Source organism: Monodon monoceros, unplaced genomic scaffold (genome assembly GCF_005190385.1).
Source record: "Monodon monoceros isolate NGI ecotype Baffin Bay Population unplaced genomic scaffold, NGI_Narwhal_1 Super_Scaffold_4, whole genome shotgun sequence".
In the NCBI taxonomy this organism is placed as follows: Eukaryota; Metazoa; Chordata; class Mammalia; order Artiodactyla; family Monodontidae; genus Monodon; species Monodon monoceros.
Genome location: NW_021703781.1, coordinates 19,096,639 through 19,118,073, shown reverse-complemented (window position 1 = coordinate 19,118,073; position 21,435 = coordinate 19,096,639). Strand labels below are relative to the sequence as shown.

Sequence of the window (21,435 nt, the reverse complement as noted above, 5' to 3'; positions counted from 1 at the left end):
GAAAAGGACTTCAACAAGCTCTATTGCAATCTAAGTATCTGTTCATCTTCCTGGTGAGGCCCAGTGATTTTCAACTCGACCGTAAGTGGAAATACTTTGAGTCCAGGTTACCCCTGAAGGGACCTTGAATAAAGGTCATTATGAGTAAATTTGCCTTTGTGTTTACAACCAACTTATAAATAGCCCATATACAAACAGACTCAGGCCAGGATCTCAGCTTGGAAGGTTCTTTGGGAGTGTGTAGGGAGGAAGAGGACAGGAGGAGGCTGTGATCAACCAGAATAACTTGGATGTCTGACTCAGTTTTCTAGACCTCCCCTCCCGGCCTGATTTTTTTTTTTTTTTCCTTTTGCCAGCAGTTCCATCTATTAGAAGTTGATGGAAGTAAGGAAGCAACTGCTTTTAAAAGCTCAGCTCCTCTGTGAAGTTAGACTCTCAGGCATTCAGGATTTGTTCAATTGGACTGCTTTCTTCTGACCCCTAAGCCAAGATGCATGGAACAGGAGTTTGGTCATTTTGGAGCATGAGGCATGTTGGCAGGTTGTGGGGAAGCGGTGAGGGGATGGGTTACAGCATGGGGGGTTACAGAACATGGGGCACAGGGCATCTCAGAGAAAAACACGGAATGGGGATAGAAGCAGAAAGGACCTCAGACACTGTAGCTTGGACATGTAGACACAAAAAAGGAGGAAGTAGTCTTTCTTCTATGAGCTGCTTGGCGGTTTGGTTTTTTTTTAATTAATTAATTTATTTATCTTTGGCTGCATTGGGTCTTCGTTTTGGTGTGCAGGCTTCTCATTGCGGTGACTTCTCTTGTGGCGGAGCATGGGCTCTAGGCACGCCAGCTTCAGTAGTTGTGGTGCACGGGCTTAGTCGCTCCATGGCATGTGGGATCTTCCCGGACCAGGGCTTGAACCCGTGTCCCTGCATTGGCAGGCACATTCTTAAGCACTGTGCCACCAGGGAAGTCCGGCGGTTTGGTTTTAATGCTGCATTTTCTTTCTCCATTTTCCCTCTGATCCCCATTTCCATGACTAACCAAGTTATGAAAAGCCCTTCACTTGTTTGGAAAGAAGGGTGCTTATGAGATCTGCATAGCTTTTTGAAAAAAGGGCCAGAAGGATTGTACCAACTTTCCCTCTTTCCCCGGGCCATTTTTACAGTTTTGGAGATTTCTCCAAGGGCTTTTGAATGCTGCATGTCCAACAAGTGTAGTGCAAAATAGTAGAGTCTAATAAGGCCAAAGTGCATGTTTATTTCTACTTTCCAGACATGCACTGCACGTGCAACAAGGAGGAAGTACATGCTTCACTGACGCCGACGCTACAGCCTATGCTATCTGCAGCCCTTCGGACCTTTTAGGGTAAGTTCTGTGATCAAATCATGGTAATAAAATGATTCTTCTCAATCTCACTTGCTCGTTGGAATCACCTGGGAAGCTTTAAAAATACTGATGCCTATGCCAGAACCCCAGAACTTATGACAGTGATTTGGGGTTGTGGCATGGCTATTGGGATTTTTAAAAGTTCCCCAGGAGATTCTAGTGTGCCAAGGTTAAAAACCACTGCTCTAGACTCAATTCATTTTATATGGAAACATACTGACTTACATAGAATTTTAAAGTCCAATTTAGGTCAATAAATATTTATTGAGTGCCTACTCTGTATAAGGCAAACTTTTGACACAGTCCTTACTAACAAATAGCTAAAATCTAGTGCAGGCAAGACTGGGCTAGTGCAAGGGGAGAGTCAGGCAGGTATATAGAGGCTGTGTTTTATATAAAATACTATACAAATTCATCTTCTCTTTTTTCAGACTCAAGAAATTTGCTATAAAATTTCAAAAAAAGTAGAATTATATTTTATTGGGGTCTGGGGGGGTCAGAAAATATTTCATAGAGGCAGTAAAGTAGCATTTGAGATGTTTAAGGAACAGGTAAGATTTCTGTAGATGGGGATTGGGGAGAAAGCCTTCCAGCTGGAGGCAAAAAAGAGCCATGTGGCTGGAAAGCTGAGGCCTGTGTTAACTTTGCTGGTGCACTGGGTGTGTTTTCTGAGTAATGGATGAAAAGCTTTGGGATCATATTGAAGCAAGGCTTGAGTAGCACAGGACAGAACAGCTGGCCTGGGTTGGCTCCAAGGAGCCACTGGGGGTTCGAAAATTGGGGAATGATATGATTGGAGCAGTACTTCAGGAAGAATGATCTGATGCTGAGATCTCAGCTAGATTTGAGTGGGAGAAAAAGCAGGACTAGAGGCAGGAAGACCAATTAGAAGTCTCTTATTATGGTTGAAGTCAGAAGAATTGAGGGAAATTAAGAGAGTAATGAAAGTCTGAACTGGGGAACCACAGGGGGACAGTAAGAAGGCCTGAATATAAAAGAAATAATCGAGTTAGAGTTAACATGATTTGTCAGTTGATTAGAGGAAGCAAAAAATGATTTGGATACTCTTTATTTGGATTACTAGGACTGTGATGGTGCCATTAATAGAAATCGTTAAACTAGGATGATGAATGGTTTATGAAAGGGAAGACGATGAATCTTATTTTGGATATGTTGAGTCCACACATATCCAGCAGAACTAAAATTTCTTGTATAAGTATTCCTCGTTGTAATTGAATTCCAATAGAATTTGGATTTGTTCAACACAGTAGTTCTCAACAAAGGGGATCCTGCCTCCCGGGGAATATATGGCAATGTCTGGGGACATTTCCGGTGGCCACAACTTGGGGAGGGGTGGCTCTGCTATTGGCATCCAGTGCGTAGAAGCCAAGGATGCTGCTAAACATCCTCCAGCGTGCAGGATAGTCCCTCACAACAACGAATTATCCAGCCCCAAATGTCAAGAGTGCTGAGGTTGAGAAACTTTCCTGTAACATAATCCGGAAGTTCAAATTCGAGGAATTTAAAGCTTGTTATATTTTAGGTTCGACAGTGCCATCTAGTGGCCAAATGTAATATTTATCATAGTTCACTGTTGAACACTAAAACAACAGATAAAAAAGATTCAGAAAAAAAAATATTCAGAAAGCGAATACATAGATGAAGAATATCCTCTCATAGGAGACTGTCTAGAGTTTACATTAATAGATGTGATGAGGAGGTTGGGTGTCCAACTGTGGAGAAGCAGTCCTGGAGTTAGAAAATGCTCTTTGGTCATAAAGAGATTTGATAATAGAAGCCAATATAGAAACAGAATATTTTACAGGGTGCATTCTGTATGGAATGCGTTCAATTTCATTACAGTTGCCTATACTTTTACTATTGTTCCTGCATACATAAGAAAGGAAAAAGTCTAATAATTCTGCTAAATAATTGGCTGAAATCTTTATTTCTTAAGGATGTAACTTATGGTTTTTTATTTAATTAAGAAATAAAGATTGAAAATAATTAAGATGATTTTAGAGTCAGGAAAAATACAGGATGAAGAGTACTAGAAACTTCCCTTTAATAAAAAATAGACTTTTGGCCAAAGAAGCAGCACTTGACATGCTTTTTTTCTTACCTCCCCCACTAGATTGTAAGCTTTCTGCAGGCAAGGACTGTGTCTTATCATATTTGTGTATGGCCCATAGTCTCTAGCATAGCGTCTTATACAGAGTGGACACACAAATGATTTTTTGAGTGAGTGAATTTATTTTTATACTGGAAATCCTTGCCTTGAAGTGAAGAAAATTTCAAGCCTTTCTAAGCAATTACTATTTGTTCACTTGAGTAAGATGCCAGCTGAGGATGTCTGGCTCAGAGAACACCAAGGACTTGGGCACAAGGAGTTGGTAACAGACACTCCAATTCATTTCCCTGGTGAATCTGGAGCAAACCGTGCCGTGATGACCATCCCTAGTGCAATTTTTTGACTGGTGCATACATTGTAGATTTCTCTAATATAAGATTCATTCATCCAACAAATAGTTATTGAATGTCTACTTTGTGCTAAGCACTCTTCTAGGCACTGGGATATCACAGTGAACTTAAGTCTAAAAATTCCTTAAGTGGAGAGGCAGGTTTTGAATTAGTGGGTTAGAATAAAGATGCACATTCCCTGTCCCTCCCACTTTCTCAGTTAGCATAATATTTTCTGTATAGAAAATGCAATTTGACTAATGATCTCAAAGCAGTTCACAACTATTAAAGACCTCTCCCTCTACAGCCACTGCTTTGCTCGGGCAAATGAAAAAACAAAAACCACTCTCCCATCACTTCCTCTTCTAGTTTGCATTTCTTCCTTTCTCACTGCTTCGTATACTTGCAGACTTTTGGGGCAAGGGGAGAAGCGGGAGAGCCAATATTCTTTGGGCAGATGGTGATGATGCCTGAATATTTTTGCAAGTGGCAACTGAAGCTTGTAGTTTTAAAAGTGACCCCGCAGAAGACCCCGCAGAAGATTTCCTTCTGGTTGGTTTATTAACAACCCTTTAGTTCTAGAGCCTAGGGATATATATATATATATATATATATATATATAGTCAGAAAAAAACCACTCACCATTGTATCCAAAAGAAAATGGTACAGGCAGGGTGGTGGGTCCCTGTTTTGGCTATAGAATAAGTGCACTGTGCAATATTTAGTGTTCCAGTGATTTTTTTTTTTTTTGGTATCTCAATCACATTTTGGCACTTTATTATGTGGCTCAGTACACCCAGGGTAAGCAAATCAAAAGTGCTTCTCCACGTATGTGAGTTGTATGGCACAGACTCCTAGTGCTAAGTAGAAGCTGATTTAATGAATCCACCAAAACTACTGCTATGGATGCAATCAGTGGAAGGTGGTGGAGACCCCCCTGACTTTTTCCTTTGCATTGTTTAGTGAGTTAGTGATTCCTAAGGTCACTACTGTCCAACTCCTCTCAGCCCAAGCATCTGACCCCTAATTGCTCCTAGGAGGGCCTGAATACCCCAATGCAGCAGGGGGCAGGGAAGCATGCTAGTTTTTTCCCAAAGCAATGGATGGCAGCTGCATGACATCTTTGGTTCGGCGGTATTGTCTTCTCATTTTGTTGGAATCTTAAAAGGCACAGCCCTCCATCTCTCCCTGAGCTGAGACTGCACGAGTCCCCAGCTGACTTACTCAAAGCTCTCCTTGCCACAGGTCGGGCAGTGTGGGAACTTACTCAAATCCAGTTGCTTGGAAACCATCTTATCTGGCTGGTCTTCCTTCCCCCTCCACAGTCCACCCCCTTACACAGCAGGCATCCAGACATTCTTAAAGTTCATCACTCTCCACTACACTCCGAGAAGAGCATGAATACACCATTGTGCTTTCCATGGAGGAGAAAGCAGAGAAAATGTCAAGTCCTTTACTGGTGAGAGATCCGTAGCGACTGCCACTGGGCCGGACAGACATGGGTGGTGGGATCTGGTGGTGCCACTGAGCTGGAAAATGGACCAAATAATGTGTTACAATCAAAGGAATACAGTCTAGCAGGTACACGTCAGGGGTGCATTCTGTGCTCATTCCAACACTTTCTGTGGGATCTTAGTAAAGCATTGAAATATATCTGGGTCTGAAATGCCTCATTTGTAAAAGAGAGAAATAAAATCTCTCCTTCCCTGTCGGGAAGAGGGAAATTGGGCTGGTGATTTTTTAATCCCCTAATTCCAAACCCTATGATTCTAATCCAGTAAAATCTGGGACTGTAAGAAGGAACAGAGGGTGACTAGGGTGATTTCTCAAAATTTTCTCCTGACCTAGCATGGAGTCTGCTGGGTGGAGGGTGGTGTAGAGAGGGCGGTAGGCTCTCAAGGCAGGGCACCTCAGAAGGTGGAGATGAGAAATCTATGGAAATGGAAGCCAAAAGATGAGTCCAGACCTCTGACCGCACACCTGATCATACTCATCAGCGATCACCTACCTACCGCCCTAATCAGGTTCTAATGAGCTACAGCGAGAAGGCTGAAAAGTAACTTGTGTGCAATCAACCATGGTTCAGGGACAAAAGGGAATATTAGAATCTCCACGTTCACCAAGCACTGTCCAAAGGGGACACTGGTTTTAGCAGCCAGGATCCTTAGGCTTGAACATGGCCTGAATGAAATATCCATCCAAGCTGCTCAGTCCTGTGTGTTGTCACTGATTCAGAAATTACCAAGCAGTCTTCTCATGAGGTTTCCAAGAACCTTGCTGTGGAGAAGGGGAAGCACCAGGTGGGAAACATGGACGCTCTGGGTCCTCCGAAGCTATGGACCCTCGTAGCATTCCCACTTATAAACGGGTCCTTTGTTGATTTCATTCTTTTGAATAAGTTTTTCGGGATCTAAATGCCTCTGATTGAATTGATAAAATCAAAATTTGAAAGCTACAAAACAGGACAAAACTTACAGCGATTCCACGAGAGAGCAGGCACTCAGTAAGGCAGCCATGAACTGGTTTAAGTCCCTCCCCGCCGCCCTCCGCCCCTTAGCCTTTCCTGGCTCTCTCGGACACCTTAACCTGATAGCAGGTACTATTAGAAGCCCTCTTTTCGGAGAGAGACGGATGCCTACTGTCCCCGTTCCTCGGACAGGTAGGAAGTGATTGCGGGGGGCCGTACGGGATTGATTTCACCCCCAATCCTCCATGCTTTGCCCCACTCCCCGGTCCCAGCTGAGGATTCAGCGCTTCGCGTTGTTAGTGCTGTGGAATCAGGACGGGAGCCAGGGAGAGGTGAGCCAGGACTAACTGAACTGGGGACTCCGCCGCGGATGCGCAGGACTGCGACAAGAGTCATCAGTTTCAGGGCTTATTGGTATGAGTTTCTTAGTTGGAGACCTGTTTCCTTCTGACATGATGAAGTGGGTGAAATGGTAAGGCATTAGCCTGGATTAAGAAACATATCACTGGCGTGTCTCTCCTCGGATCCTCCCAGGGGAAAGTACATTCGAGCCAGCGTCCCTCACGGCTGAATTTCTTTTCAAGTCCACGAATTAAGGAAGATAACCAGAAAGCTATGTATTTTCTCTAAATATTAGACTTAGGGAAAATGGCAGGCCAAGACCCCTCCTGTATGGTACCAAAGAAAGGAGGTACCTGGCGGTCCAGCGGTTAAGACCCCGCGCTTCCACTGCAGGGGGGCACGGGTTCGAGATCCCTGGTGGGGGAATTAAGATCCTGCATGGCGCGCGGCACGGCCAAAAAAATGAAAAAGCGGGGGGGCGGGTGCACCTATAAATAGCAGGGACTTTAGGTTCTAGGCAGAGTTACTGTTTCTTATTTGTTATTCTGGTTAATCATGTTAAACCGGTAATGAATAAGAAACTTATTAAGCCAACAAATTAGCTCTTTTAAAAGAGGGGGAAAAAAAAGGTTTACTCTTTTGGGTTAAGGAATATGTCTTCAAAAATACCAGTTAATGTCAAAATTATAGAGGAGAGGAGTAAAGTACACAAATACATTAATGAAGATTAATTTGTTAAATGTTTTTGAAAATTAGAAACATGGCTCAGGAACGATATAAAACCTGGATTTGCATTCCAGCTGTAGTCACTTAATCTCTCTGAGTCTCTGCATTTCTTCTGCATTTAAATGAGGGTAACAACAATTATTATAATCTCATGGGTTTAGGAGGATCTTAGGGTACCATTTCATAAATTACAAGTCACTGTACAAAAGTCACCTGATATCAGTATCATTAGGACAGCTCTCTATTATTAGTCTGATTGTGAAATTGGAGTAATAAATATTTGTGGAATTAATAAGTATTTGTGGAATTAATTAACAAATGAATAGGGTCTGGAAAATTCTGCTGGGTGGTGGTGTGACTGGGGAATAACAGGCAGTGGGGAGGGAGTTCCAGTGGGTGACCCATGGCAGCAAGGAGATGGCATGAAGATGCTGGGTGATTAGAAGTACAAGCACAGGTACACTCTGAAGTAGTTGTAATTCCTAGTATTAGAAGTACAGAAAAATTAACCTCTTTTGGAAGAAGATTAACCTTCTAGTGAAATGAAAGAGTGTACAAAAGCCTGAGGTGACTAGGATAAAATGACTTAAAAAAATCCATCTCTTAAGCACTAAAATATCTAACCAATTCATTTATGAAAACATACTACACCTATCCTAAAAGAAAAAAGATGTTTTTGGCCACGCCGTGCAGCTTGCGGGATCTCAGTTCCCTGACCAGGGACTGAACCGGGGCCTAGTCAGTGAAAGCGCCAAGTTCTAACCACTGGACAACCAGAGTATTCCCCCCAAAAAGATTTTTAAGCTGCCTGTCCACACAGATCAACCGATGCCATTATACTTACCATATATATCCAACCTGGCAGTGCATGACACGATGCCGGCTTCATTCTTGGCTGACAATGTGTACCATCCAGCGTCTGATTTCTTGGCTGGCTGAATGAGGAGGCAGACATACCCAGTTGTGTCCTGGTGCATGCTGGAGAAAAGAAAGAATGTATCCGTATTGTATCTGGGGGCAGAAGCGGCCTTGTCGAGTTTAGGGCTCCGGGAAACTCGGGCAAGTCAGGCAGTGCAGTGCTTCTCCTCGCCTCCCTGACCCTAGCAGGAGGGAAGGGGATTCAGCTGGAAGCAAGCATCAGGGGCAAACTTGAAGGTGGAAAGAAGAGGGTCGGTAGCCATGGCTGAGACCTGTTCTTGCCCTCTCCACTCTCCTCCCAGGAGGACTCCCACTTGTCACAACCAAAGTACAGAGAAAATCTCTTTTCCGAACCAGGCTGGACATTGCAATAAGAACTTTGTTAAAAAGCTACGGGAAAGTAGACCAAAACGAGAGTCCAGGGATGGATGGACTGTTAGCGTGGGTGGGGTCTTTTCTTTTCTTTCTTCCTTCCTTCCTTCCTTCCTTCCTTCCTTCCTTCCTTCCTTCCTTCCTTCCTTCCTTCCTCCCTCCCTCCCTCCCTCCCTCCCTCCCTCCCTCCCTCCCTTTCTTTCTTTCTTTCTAATTGAAGTATCATTGATTTACAATGCTGTGTTTCTGGTGTACAGCAAAGTGATTCAGTTATACGTATAACTTTTTCAGATTCTTCTCCATTATAGATTTATTACAAGATACTGAATATAGTTCCCTGTGCTATACAGTAGGGCCTTGTTGTTTATCTATTTTATATATAGTAGTGTGTATCTGTTAATCCTAAACTCCTAATCTATCCCTCCCCCCCACCCTTTCCCCTTTGGTAACATTAAGTTTGTTTTCTATGTCTGTGGGTCTATTTCTGTTTTGTAAATAAGTTCATTTGTATCATTTTTTTAGATTCCGCATATAAGTGATATCATATGATATTTGTCTTTCTCTGTCTGACTTACGTCACTTAGTATGATAATCTCTAGGTCCATCCATGTTGCTGCGAATGGCATTATTTCATTCTTTTTTATGGGTGAGTAATATTCCATTGTGTGTATGTATGTATGTGTGTGTGTATGTATGTATATATATATATATATATACCACAACTTCTTTATCCATTCATCTGTTGATGGACACTCAAATTGCTTCCATGTTTTGGCTATTGTAAATAGTGCCGCTGTGGACATTGGGGTGCATGTATCTTTTTGAATTAGAGTTTTTGTCTTTTCTGGATATATGCCCAGGAGTGGGATTGCTGGATCATATGGTAACTCTATTTTTAGTTTTTAAAGGAACCTCCATACTGTTCTCCATAGTGGCTGCACCAATTTACATTCTCACCAACAGTGTAGGAGGGTTCCCTTTTCTCTACACCCTCTCCATCATTTATTATTTTTAGACTTTTTGATGATGGCCATTCTGACTGGTGTGAGGTGATATACCTCATTGTAGTTTTGATTTGAATTTCTTTAATAATTAGCAGTGTTGAGCATCTTTTCATGTGCCTGTTGGCATCTGGCTGTGTTCTTTGGAGAAATGTTTATTTAGGTCTTCTGCCCAGTTTTTGATTGGGTTGTTTGTTTTTTGACATTGAGCTGTATGAGCTGTTTGTATATTTTGGAAATTAAGCCCTTGTTGGTCACATTGTTTGCAAATATCTACTCTCGTTCTGTATGTTTTCATTTCATTTTGTTTATGGTTTCCTGTGCTCTGCAAAAGCTTATAAGTTTCATTAGGTCCCATTTGTTTATTTTTGCTTTTATTTCTACAGTGTTGCCTTGGGAGACTGACCTAAGAAAACATTGGTATGATTTATATCAGTGAATGTTTTGCCTATGTTCTCTTCTAGGAATTTTATGGTGTCATGTCTTATATTTAAGTCTTTAATCCATTTTGAGTTTATTTTTGTGTATGGTGTGAGCGAGTGTTCTAACTTCATTGATTTACATGCGGCTGTCCAGCTTTCCCAACACCACTTACTAAAGAGACTGTCTTTTCTCCATTGTATATTCTTGCCTCCTTTGTCGAAGATTAATTGGCTCTAGGTGTGTAGGTTTATTTTTGGGCTCTGTATTCTGTTCCATTGATCCATATGGCTGTTTTTGTGCCAATACCACGCTGGGATATCCAAGAGCATGGGACATCTTTCCGTTTCTTTGTAGCATCTTCAGTTTCCTTTATCAATGTTTATAGTTCTCAGCGTATAAGTCTTTCACTTCCTTGGTCAGGTTTATTCCTAAGTACTTTATTTTTTTTGATACAATTTTAAAATGGATTTTTTTTTACTTTCTTTTTCTTTACTTTTAAAGTAAAGTTTTTCTTTACTTTCTCTTTCTGATATTTCATTGTTAGTGTAAAGAAATGCAACAGATTTCTGTATGTTAATCTTGTATCCTGCTACCTTGCTGAATTTGTTTATCAGTTCTAATAGTTTTTGTATGCAGTCTTTAGGGTGGAGGGGGTATTTCTTAATATATCCAACTGGGCATGTGCAGCATTTAGCTTAATACATTTCAGGAGCAAATCAGCATGTTTCTTCCTTCTGTTTTCTCTATGTCAGTAGTTCTTAACTAACCTTGACTGCATATTGCAATCCTAGATAATTACATCAGAATTTCAGGCTGTGTTTGACACTTTTCATTAATTTACACTGAAGTGTTAACTCAAGAATATTTTCTGTTCTTGCTTATATTTTACCAGAGAAAAACCCTGACCTATATGTACATAGACTTTTTTAGATGCCCAAATTCTGTAAAACCCAATATTTTCTAGGACAAATTCAGTTTACTGTGAAGAAATAATTCTCAGTAGAAATTTCTGTACATAAGCTGTCTTTGTAGCATAAAACCAAAATGGCAAAGAATGAAGGATGGTTAGGGGAAATTAAGGAAAGCACCCACTTTAAGAAACTGGATCCTTAAAGTTACTTAAAAAACAGCCATGTAGTGATGGATGGAGAAGGAGTATTACTTTAATATTTTATTTTGCTTTATTTTATTTTAGCTTTTTACTGTCAAAAGGTTTTCTGTGTGCTAGTATGTCTGAAGACACATGACAAAAAATAGGCACGATCTTTATAAATTCCTCATACCTTTTTAAGCTTAAAAATTAAGGTTTTAAAACTGTGGGACATCTGTACAATGCGCTACCCCTCAGCAACAGAAAGGAATAAATTCTTGATAAGCACAGTAACGTGTGAAACAAATACGTTATGCCAAGTGAAAGAAACCAGATTCAAAAGGCTACAGACTTATTTGGGCGGCCTGACAAGCCTCAGTGGACTTGACCGAGGGTGGAGCCTGTACCTGATCCTCTCTCTGGTGAAGGGGATGGTCTCATTGTCTTTCTTCCAGTAGAACACAGGTGGAGGCATGCCTATCACCCGGCACTCCAGTCTCACTGGGTGGCCTTCGGGAACACCGCTGTTCTGCAGTTTCTCCAGGATTACAGGTGCTTTCTTCACTTCTTTGGCTGAATGAGAGAAGGGCAGTGCTAGTTTGAAGAGTAAGTGCCTTGGGGTCCATGCCTCAAACAAATTACAGTTCTGGAATCTAGCAGAGTGAGCACCCACCCACCTTTACCTCTTCTTTAGAACACTTCTCAAGCCTCTTAGTGAAAATCACTGCCTTGATAAAAGCTCCAGAAATGAAGCTTGATAAAAAAGAAATGAGGAAACTGTCTCTGCCTATCTTATGAGGGACTACACTTAAGGATTTGGGTCACACACATGGGATGCATATGGTAGGTGTGGAATTGAGGGAGTTTCTTTTATTGCTCAGCAGTAAATTTTGAGAAACAGTATATTATATGTACTAAATATATCTCTTTTTTCTTTTTTAGAGGAGTTTATTTTGTAGAAGATATATTAATTTTCCCTCAACTTTTTATCTTGAAAAATTTTATAGCTACAGAAAAGTTGAAAGAAGTATACTATTTAAAAAAAATCACACACACAAATTATGCTTCCTAAGGAGGCTTTTTCCCCCCCACAGAACCAATTAAGGCAAAGCTACCTCGTATCTCAGGGTTCCCTAGTCAATAGAAAATAGTGGGAAAAGAGTAAAAGCCGCAATCACCGTATCCTCGCAGAATGAGCTTTTCCTACTCTGTTGGTGAGATGGAATTAACAATGAGAAAAAGAAAAAAATATACTGAGGAGACAGCTACTAGCTGAGAGAGAGGATTAGCATTCTGAAGCTACCCTGATTTCCTTCAGGGGCCATACGAGGGAGACAGTGGGAGAAAGCCCAGCACAAGATTTCATACATTCTGAAATCTAATTCTGGCTGGACTACTGCCCCGAGGGGCTGACACCTCCCAGGTGACAGTGACTTGTTGTCCTTATCTGTGGACATGACAGTGTTTTGTTCACATCATCTTATAAGGTAAGGGTTTGGTTGTGTAGTTACAGATTCAAGTGCCTTCCACATTCCAGGCACTGATTCAGACGTCAGAGATACACAGAAGAAGGTCAGAATCTCTGACCTCAGAGGCTCATGGTGTCTTCAGGGAGGCAAAAGGGGAAATAGTTACACCGAAGCCATGAGTGCTGTAAGAGTCTCTCCTTTACTAAGTGCTATGAAAACAGAGGAGGATGTAACCTGGTGGATCCACTGTGCCTTTGTGGTGACATTTGAATTAAGTCTTAGAGAATGAGTAGGAAGTTGCTAGGCAAAGAAGGGCATTCCACGTAGAGGGACCACGGTTGTTAAGGCATGGAAGCTTGGGGTGGGGGGAGACCCTGGAGTGTTCCAGGAGTGATGGGCTATAGGGCAAGTGACCTGAATTTAGTGATAGTCAATTAGTAATTACAATGACTACCATTTATTGCAAGCATGATATACACAAAGTACCATATTATGTTTTTAGCTTACTGATATGTTTTCGAAAGCAACGTAGGAAACATGGCCCTCATTACAGTGAAGGAGAAACTAAGATGAGACTCCATGGGACAAAGGAGTAAGGGATTACATTAGAGGCTCTGCATGTTTCCGTAATCACCTTGGAGGGAGTTACGTTTAGGGGTCCCAGCAGCAAACCTTACCTACTACAGTGAGGTCCAGACTAAAGGAATTCTGCCCGGTTTTGTTGGTAGCAACACAGGTGTAGGTCCCTGCGTCACGCTGAGTGAGCGGGTCAATGAGCAAAGAGTGGACTCCAGTCTCCCTGATCAGCATCTTGTGGGAGGTGTCAGGGAGCACAGGCTGGCCGTTGAGCAGCCACGTCAGCTCCGGAGGCGGCAAGCCACTCACCTAATAAGCAACAGGACAGACGAGGCAAATGACAGATCGATGACAGACAGATTTATTTGGTGGCTGAATTCTTCATCCTTGTCTGGCACCACATCGAAAGCAACGGAGCGTCAGTGCTGAGAAACCTCTCCTCAGGAGCATAGGGACAAGAGGGGTCTAGATGGGTGGCCTCATGCATTTAAACCGTATAGTATTTGGACCCCAATTCGGGTCATGATTATATTCTAGATTAGAATGAGTAAGAATTAAAAAGCTAAATAGATGAAATAGGCCTGTGGGATCAGTTTCAGAGATATTGCTTACACACCTAATAAGCAACAGGTAGCCAAGAAAGGCACAGACATTAAACCAGTGTTCTCAAAGCTGACTGTGTGTCATAATCACATGAGGAGTATTTGACAATCCTGATGCCCACTTACTATATTAAATCAGAACCTTTGGGGGTGGGACCCAGTCATGGGTTACTTTTAGGCTTTAGGGTGGAAGAAGTTAATCCCAAATATTATTTAGGTAACTAATGAGAGAGCAAGAACCACCTAGAGAAGTGGATTCTATAAACGCGTAACCTTAAGCCTTTACTAATTCATGTCCAAATCTCCATAGCATTCTACGTCGTTCGGACAGAAGGGGTGACTTAAGTTACTGTTCATACTGAGAAATATTCATACTGTTCAACTGAACCTAGTTTCTGGTGGAAGAGTTAGAATGTAGACTAGCTAAAGGTGATGGATGTTGAGTAGTATGAGAAACCAGCTTCTGTTTTCATAAACTGCCTTGGAGCCATCTTTTCATGACTAGTTTTTTCAAAGGCTGTACCTCACAGCAGTTCACTTCAAGGTTGCAGAAGTCATCCTTATGCCTTTATAGTAATAAAGACTTTCCAGGTACCATATGGAAAATGTCTGAATTACATCACCTCTTTGGTTGTCTTTACAAGCATAGAGTTAACTTGGTACAGTATCAGTGTAACTTTTATTAAGATATAAACACTTAAAGATTTTATGAAATACTTTTGTCTGGTATTAAATGCTCCAAAAGAACCTTGTGGGGGAAAAAGTGCGCTCTCTCTCTCTCTTTCTCTCTCTCTCTCTGTTCCTCAGTCCCCTTTCCCCGAAAAAACAACAACCATAAAACAAATACAAACAAAAATAGGTGCATACAAACAAACAAATACAAAATATGAACAGATTTGGAACCAAGAATGGTGTACTAGAGTCTACCTTACAGTCCAGGCGACAGAGGCGCCCCTCGTGAGCTACCATATCCCCAGGAGCCTGCAGGAAATGTGGTCGGAAAAATCGTTCCTGTAGGGGCTCTTTGTCTCTTTCTTGCGCTCGGGACCTTACTCTAAAACAGCAAGCATGTTCAGGCATTACGCATAGAAACCACTTCAAAACTTATGACAGTATAGACATTTAGGCATGGCTCTCGGGCCTGGAGAAAGATTTTTTTGGGGGGTGGGGGTGGCTGGACCATGAAGGGATAATAAATAATAGTGTGGAGCTGATGTAAAAAGCAAAGTACTAGCTATCTCACCCACTGTAGGGTTATCTTGTGAGATCTGTAATTAAATAAACAGGCTTTAGCTTCTTTTTCTCTGAAGTCATTCTGGGTTCAGTGACTCAGCTCCCCTTGCCTTGGGTTTGACCAGTTGTTCAGAAGTTTCAGAATAAAGAAATCAGTATTCAATCTGAACCTCAAATAAGAGCCAAAAGAGAAGTCCTGTTTATCACCCAGAACAAGGCAGCTGCAATCCCTGTGTCTCTGAGTAATAAAATTTAACCTGGCTAATAAATTATGTCAGACCATTAAAGATGATCATGAACTTAAACTGGTTAAGACTGACCACAGTAACAGCTGTTCTTGAAGAAGGAAAAAAAAAACAACAACAAGAAGGTAGAGTTGCAACAGTGGTAAAATACCGTATCTGAAACGTGGGTCACTATTTTTGTCCCTTTGGTAAGTCTAATGTAATTCATCCACGTCAGCAACTATGAAATGCTTTGCTAAGACTTTGTGGCACCGTAAGACTCGAGAGAAAGCCAGGCTCTTTCTTCTTAGTGATTAGTAAAATTGGAGAGGAGGAAAGTCAGTTGCTGTGTTGGAGACAACTGTTATATTGGAGACAATAACAACAACAGAAGTCTTTTATCAGTATACATATACTCATTAACGGTTTCTGTTTTTTTAAAGACAAGGTAATTTAATTCAGAGAGTCTGATTTATATATTATGTGCACAGGTGCTACTGATGGTTGCAATTTTTGAACCATTAAAAGTGTGCCGTGGACCAATGCTTCTCAAATTTAATGCACTTATGAATTACCTGGGGATCTTATTAAAATGTAGATTCTGATCAGTATGTCTGGGTGGGGCTTGGGATTCTGCATTTGCAACAAGCTCCCAAGTGATGCTGGTGCTGCAGGTGGAGGACTACACTTTAGTTGACAATTTGTAGACCAGATACTTCAGTGATCATTGTGGTGGGTGGCTGCTTGGGAGGGGCTAGAGAAGGGAGATTCTTACTGTCTTTACCTGTGAGGCTGACCAGCAGCTGTTAGTCGACTTCGAATGGGCAAACCTTGTACCATCAAGTGGCCAGAACAGCTGATTCTCCCCTGAGAAACAGAAAATGAAGGAGATTAAAATAAATAAAAACAATTTTACATTTTTTCAGTACATATACATTCTTATGGACCAGAACATTATGAACTTTTTGGCTAACTATTATGAGTTTTTTTTGGAGGGGGGATGAAAACAATATAACTCCTTAAATCACTGTTAATATTCCAGGGGAAACGATTTTTAAGAATATTGTGACTTTCATTTTTAAGCTGAGAAATGAACAGACATAAATGTAAAAAAATTTGAATTCTTGTGCACTTAGCATTATTTGTAGGCACATGCAGAGATCATGGTCAAGTATTTTTATACTTTCCTCAATAGAAGTTATCTTCAAAACTAACATTTTAATAGGAGGAGTGGGTGAGTGGAAATTATAGTTCTATACCTCCTATTCTAATAGTAGTTGAAGATATTTATTCTGCCATATCTTTAAGGGGAATTTTAAGTCTTGGTCTCTTCAAAAAAGGAAAGTGAAAGATTATGGCTTTCCAACTTTTACCAAAAAAAATTTTTTTTTTATGAGTGAGGGATATTCACAAGTAATTTGCTTATTCTCTAAAGAACAAAAAATGGCAAATCTTTTTTTTTTTTTTTTTCCGGTATGCGGGCCTCTCACTGTTGTGGCTTCTCCTGTTGCAGAGCACAGGCTCCAGATGCGCAGGCTCAGCGGCCATGGCTCACGGGCCCAGCCTCTCCGCGGCATGTGGGATCCTCCCGGACCGGGGCACAAACCCGCATCCCCTGCCATCGGCAGGCGGACCCTCAACCACTGCGCCACCAGGGAAGCTCGCAAATCATTCTTTGATAGAAAAATTTGTTGACTCTTCAAGAGTCAATGAGTTGATCAAAACAAGATTTACTCCAATAGGTCTGGGGCATATACTTAGTGAATAGATACTACTAACGTCCTTTGACAAAGGCTGAAGGGTGGCGTGACCCATCAGTGGCTAAGTGGTCTTGTAAGTTGTTGTGATACTGTGCTCTAGTTACACAGTCTCTATGCTCCTTATTCATTTTCCTCAGAAATCCTTAGTAACTTGCACTTCTCAAGGTTTATTCACAATGACATGAACCGCTCCTTCCTCAGAGTGCAGTACAGCGTGGAACCCTGCGTCTCTACCTGGGGGTTGGCCGCCATGATGGTGTAGTTGCCGTCGTCATCGCCGGTGGTGGAGTCAATATACAGAGAACATGTCCCGTCTCCTTCTCGCCTCATTTTGAAGTGCTCATTTCTTTTTGAAATCTGCTTCCCATCTTTGAACCAGTAAACCTGAAATGAAAAATAATCAAGGAGAATATACACTGTTCTGTACATCTTTTTTTTTTTTTGGCTGCACCATGCAGCATGCACAATCTTAGTTCCCTGATCAAGGATGGACCCTGTGCCCACTGCATTGGGAGCGTGGAGTCTTAACCACTGGACCACAAGGGGAGTCCCTGTTCTGTACATCTTTAGAGGATAATGGTACAAGGAGTAGGATAAGGCAAGGATCGATTGCCATCTCTACAACTAGTAACCCATCCCCTATACAACACTTAGAAAACAATTTTTAAACATATTACAAATGACAGTATAATATGCTCCTCCACTTGTACATATACAATATTTAAGTAAGAAATTATGTATAATTTAGGATTGAGAAAAAGCTTTTGATTATTTTTATTATATTTATAATTACTTAAAAAGCCACCCTAAGGACCAGACATGTCTTCAGAGGCAAAATAATTAAAACCGGGAGCCTGGAACTTTTCCTATTATCCTTTTACAAACTCAAGTCTCCTGAAGTCCGAGATCTCAGGGCCTAGAATAGCTGACCTTACTTGACAGGATAGTATGGTTTATTATACCAAATGGAATGAGGCCAGGATTCAATTGCTAAATTGTTAAATTTCTCCTCTGACTAAAATTTAAGTATACATAGTTTTCAAGTTAAGTTCTGCATGTATCAAGGAGATCTTTCAAAGATAGGGGAGTTAAAGTACTGGTTGCAGCTGCCCTTCTCTACATTTCCTGGTTACCTAATCTTACATACTAATGCCATGTTAATGTTTGTGAAAGTAGAGTGGATAGATTCCCTGCTGTAGACATACTGGGTGTAAATCCTTCTCTCAGCTGACTGCCAGAAAGTCTGGTGACTCATAAGATTTTTCAGCAGCCAGTGATAACGATGTGACATTTTCGGCATTTACCAACCTAACAGTAATAATACAAATATACCTCACTTTGTACAACAGGCAGGCTGTAGATATTCAGCAGATGTTAAATAGAAAGAAAAGTATCAGTTTGGTGAGTTTGATGGTTGAGAGAATCAATAGCCCAAAATAGAGGATCATGACTAAGAAATTTATTTTTAACTTTTATAAAAATTTTAACTTACCCATAAGTTATCTGATTTTGTTTTTGCCAGGCTATTTAATGATTCTATTCCTGATTGTATCTTTTTAGTCAGATTACCTGGGCTTTGTTAATTTTCTGGTATTGATTTTCATTCCCTCTGTAGATACTGCACTAGAGTCTGGTAAGACTTTCTTGAAGGCACTGTCTATAGTTTTGCACTGTTGGTTGGCCAACTGGCTGGTCATCTTCCCCTACCTTTGGGACAGGTATCCCAACAATTTTGCAGGTGAATGTCACTGGAGAGCCTTCGGTGACCCGGAAGTGCTTGAGTCTTTTGTCAAAGATGGGAGCAATACACTTGCCCGTGGGGATCTCATCATGTTGGATTTCATCATCTGATTCATCAACAGGGGTGCGTTCCAAGCGAAACTCTATTTCATTCATCAGCCTCTGCTCAAAGCTTGAAATTTTGTACTCCTGTCAAAATGGCAAACATGTTTTAATTTCAGTTTCTGTGGGTGAGGAAGAATGTGTTCATCAATATAATGTGAGGACGAAACTTTTTAAGATTCGAATGTTAGATTTACATTGTGGAACCTCAGTAAACCAGGCGTGTTCCATTTCCAGTTCCTCATCGTGGAGCACTGAAGGAGATTTGTATTTCTACTACAATCCCAAACTGTCCTAGTGAACCCTGATTCCTCACCTTCAGCGTGGAGCCCCGGTAGAATATTGTAGGGAATGGAATGAAGATGGAATATAATTTTTGTAGCTACTAATAGTGTCCATTTCAATATGTAGAGCTGCCTTTGTGGTATTTTGGCAAAATTATTCTGAACTGCATTCTGATACATGCCTGCATCACCAGCTTCCTGTCTCTACCAGACATTCCCATCTGCATACTTGAGGAAAACTCGTCTTGAATAAATCTCCCTTGACCCCATGTCTGCCTACACTGTGTCTCTGCTGCCCTCACGACGAAGCTATTTGAAATAATTTTCTATTGTTATAGCCTCATTTCCTTGTCGCCTGTTCTCTCACTAGCATACTCCAATTAGACTTGTGTTCCTACAGTTCCACTGAGATTGCTGCTGTCAGGGTCTTCACATTTGCCAGATCCACAGATAAGTTGTCACTTATCTGTTCTTACCTTACCTGACCTCTCAATAGCATTAAACACAGATGGCTACTTTATCCTTTTTGAAACATTTTTTTTCTGTTGGTTTCCATGACACCCTACTGGTTTTCCTTCTCTTCCCCTAGCTGGTCCTTATCAGTCTCCTTTACTAGCTCTTCCTCCTCTGCTCTAGGTTACCTCATCCAGTCTCACAGCTTCAGATACCTTCTGTATGCTGATGACTCCAAATCCATGTGTCTCAGCCTGGTCTCTCCCCAGAACTCATATACCCAATGATCTACTCTACATCATGAGAGTCATATACCCACCAGTATACTCTCTGTCATGGCTTGGGTGCCTCATGGGTGCACCCATGGACCAGCTTAGCATGGTCCAAACAACATGCACTTGATTTCTGTCCCCCAGGGAAGATACTCCTACCCTGCTCTTCCCCATCTTTGGAACTGGCACCACTCTTCATCCATTTGGTTAAGTGGTTAAGCTGGTGTTTCTCACATTACCTATGGTGAAAACCAGATTTTAAAAATAGATTTTTTCAACCTGTACTCTTGTAAAATAAAATAAAAATGAATTACTAGAAAAATAAAAATGAATTACTAGAAAAATAAAATAGAAAAAGCATGCAGAATTATTATATTCAGTAGACATAAAATTTCTCTGTCAAATGCTCTAGAAACTTCTTAATGGTTACCTTCAATTTCCATACTTATCTCAAGGTGGAGAGATGACAGCTTGCAGACTGGCACAGGTCTAAGACCACACTTTGAGCGCACCAAGTTAACCTAAATCTAGGACTTATCCTGGATTCCTCTGATTCCCTATCCTGCCCTATTCTATCAAGCTTAAATGTCACCTCCCTAAAGCAACTTTCCCAGGCCACTTCATCTAAAGTAACTCCCAATTCTAATTCTCTACAGAGCATGGACTGCTATCTAGTATTTTTCTTGTTTTTATATTGATTGAATGATTGTATATATCTAAGCCTTAGAATGTTAGCATCAGAAAAACAGAGCTCTTGTCTGTCTTGCATCCCACTATATCAACCATATATGGAATAGTGAGTGCCTGCTACATGGCAGGTGCTCCATGAGTATCTGAAGAATGAAAGAATACATGAATGACATGGGAGCCATCACTTGTTCCAACACTACTGTATCTTTGAGGAATCTGGAGCCGTGTGCTTGGGGTGAGGGTGAGCCCTTTGGTTAAACTTGTGACTCTAGTTAACCATAATTTTATGATTTAGGTAGGCCCCATGGAGATGGTTCTAGGATGCCCCTGAAGTGGAATTTGGGAGCACATGGCTGATTTGCCCCCTAGTCATAGGCAGAGTAATTGAGTTCAGGACTCATGAGATATGTTCTCAAGCTATTAAATCACATAATTCGTGTCCTCTAGCTATTGTCTTATACATATCATCGCCTGAATTTGTGCAGAATTGGAACTTAGGAAACACGGACACCAAATGTTTCTTGGTTTTAATTTCTTAGAACCAATTTTAAATCTTTCTTCTCAGCCTCATCTCAGACTGGGTAAACAAAATACATCTACAGCTCTTTCAGGGTAGAAAAATGATTAATCTCCAGTGAAGCGTATTAATTTTTAATCAGTTAAACAAACTAATTAAAGTAAAAGATTGTTCACTTCTAATTGGAAACCCAATTTAGTTTAAAAGTATTAAGACTATTTTCTACATTTTGGGTTTTTTTTTTTTTTAAAGTTAATACTTAAAGCTTCCATCTGTCTACCCATTAGTTTCAACTATATGAAATTGCCATTTTTGAGGGTTAAAAGAGGT

General features: G+C 41.0%; 2 protein-coding genes across 5 annotated transcripts in view; one reads left to right on the top strand and one right to left on the bottom strand.

Annotated features, from left to right (window-relative positions):
* PBLD (phenazine biosynthesis like protein domain containing) overlaps positions 1 to 21,435 on the top strand; it is a 148,043-nt gene that overhangs the window by 68,461 nt on the left and 58,147 nt on the right. The window contains exon 12 of the transcript XR_003797000.1: positions 1,271 to 1,363. The gene's annotated coding sequence lies outside the window, so the exon portion shown is untranslated. The remainder of the gene's footprint in view (positions 1 to 1,270; positions 1,364 to 21,435) is intronic.
* Positions 3,625 to 21,435, bottom strand: part of MYPN (myopalladin) — an 80,024-nt gene continuing 62,213 nt past the window's right edge. For 2 of the 4 annotated variants that reach the window (XM_029245060.1, XM_029245058.1), the window contains 8 exons: positions 18,755 to 18,976; positions 17,282 to 17,431; positions 16,072 to 16,154; positions 14,758 to 14,884; positions 13,330 to 13,537; positions 11,591 to 11,756; positions 8,224 to 8,357; positions 3,625 to 5,373 (listed from right to left, as the gene is read on the bottom strand). In XM_029245060.1, the coding sequence (XP_029100893.1) occupies positions 5,204 to 5,373; positions 8,224 to 8,357; positions 11,591 to 11,756; positions 13,330 to 13,537; positions 14,758 to 14,884; positions 16,072 to 16,154; positions 17,282 to 17,431; positions 18,755 to 18,976 (1,260 nt within the window). In that variant the 3' untranslated portion in view covers positions 3,625 to 5,203. The remainder of the gene's footprint in view (positions 5,374 to 8,223; positions 8,358 to 11,590; positions 11,757 to 13,329; positions 13,538 to 14,757; positions 14,885 to 16,071; positions 16,155 to 17,281; positions 17,432 to 18,754; positions 18,977 to 21,435) is intronic. The other 2 variants (XM_029245059.1, XM_029245061.1) reach the window with 1 other exon arrangement.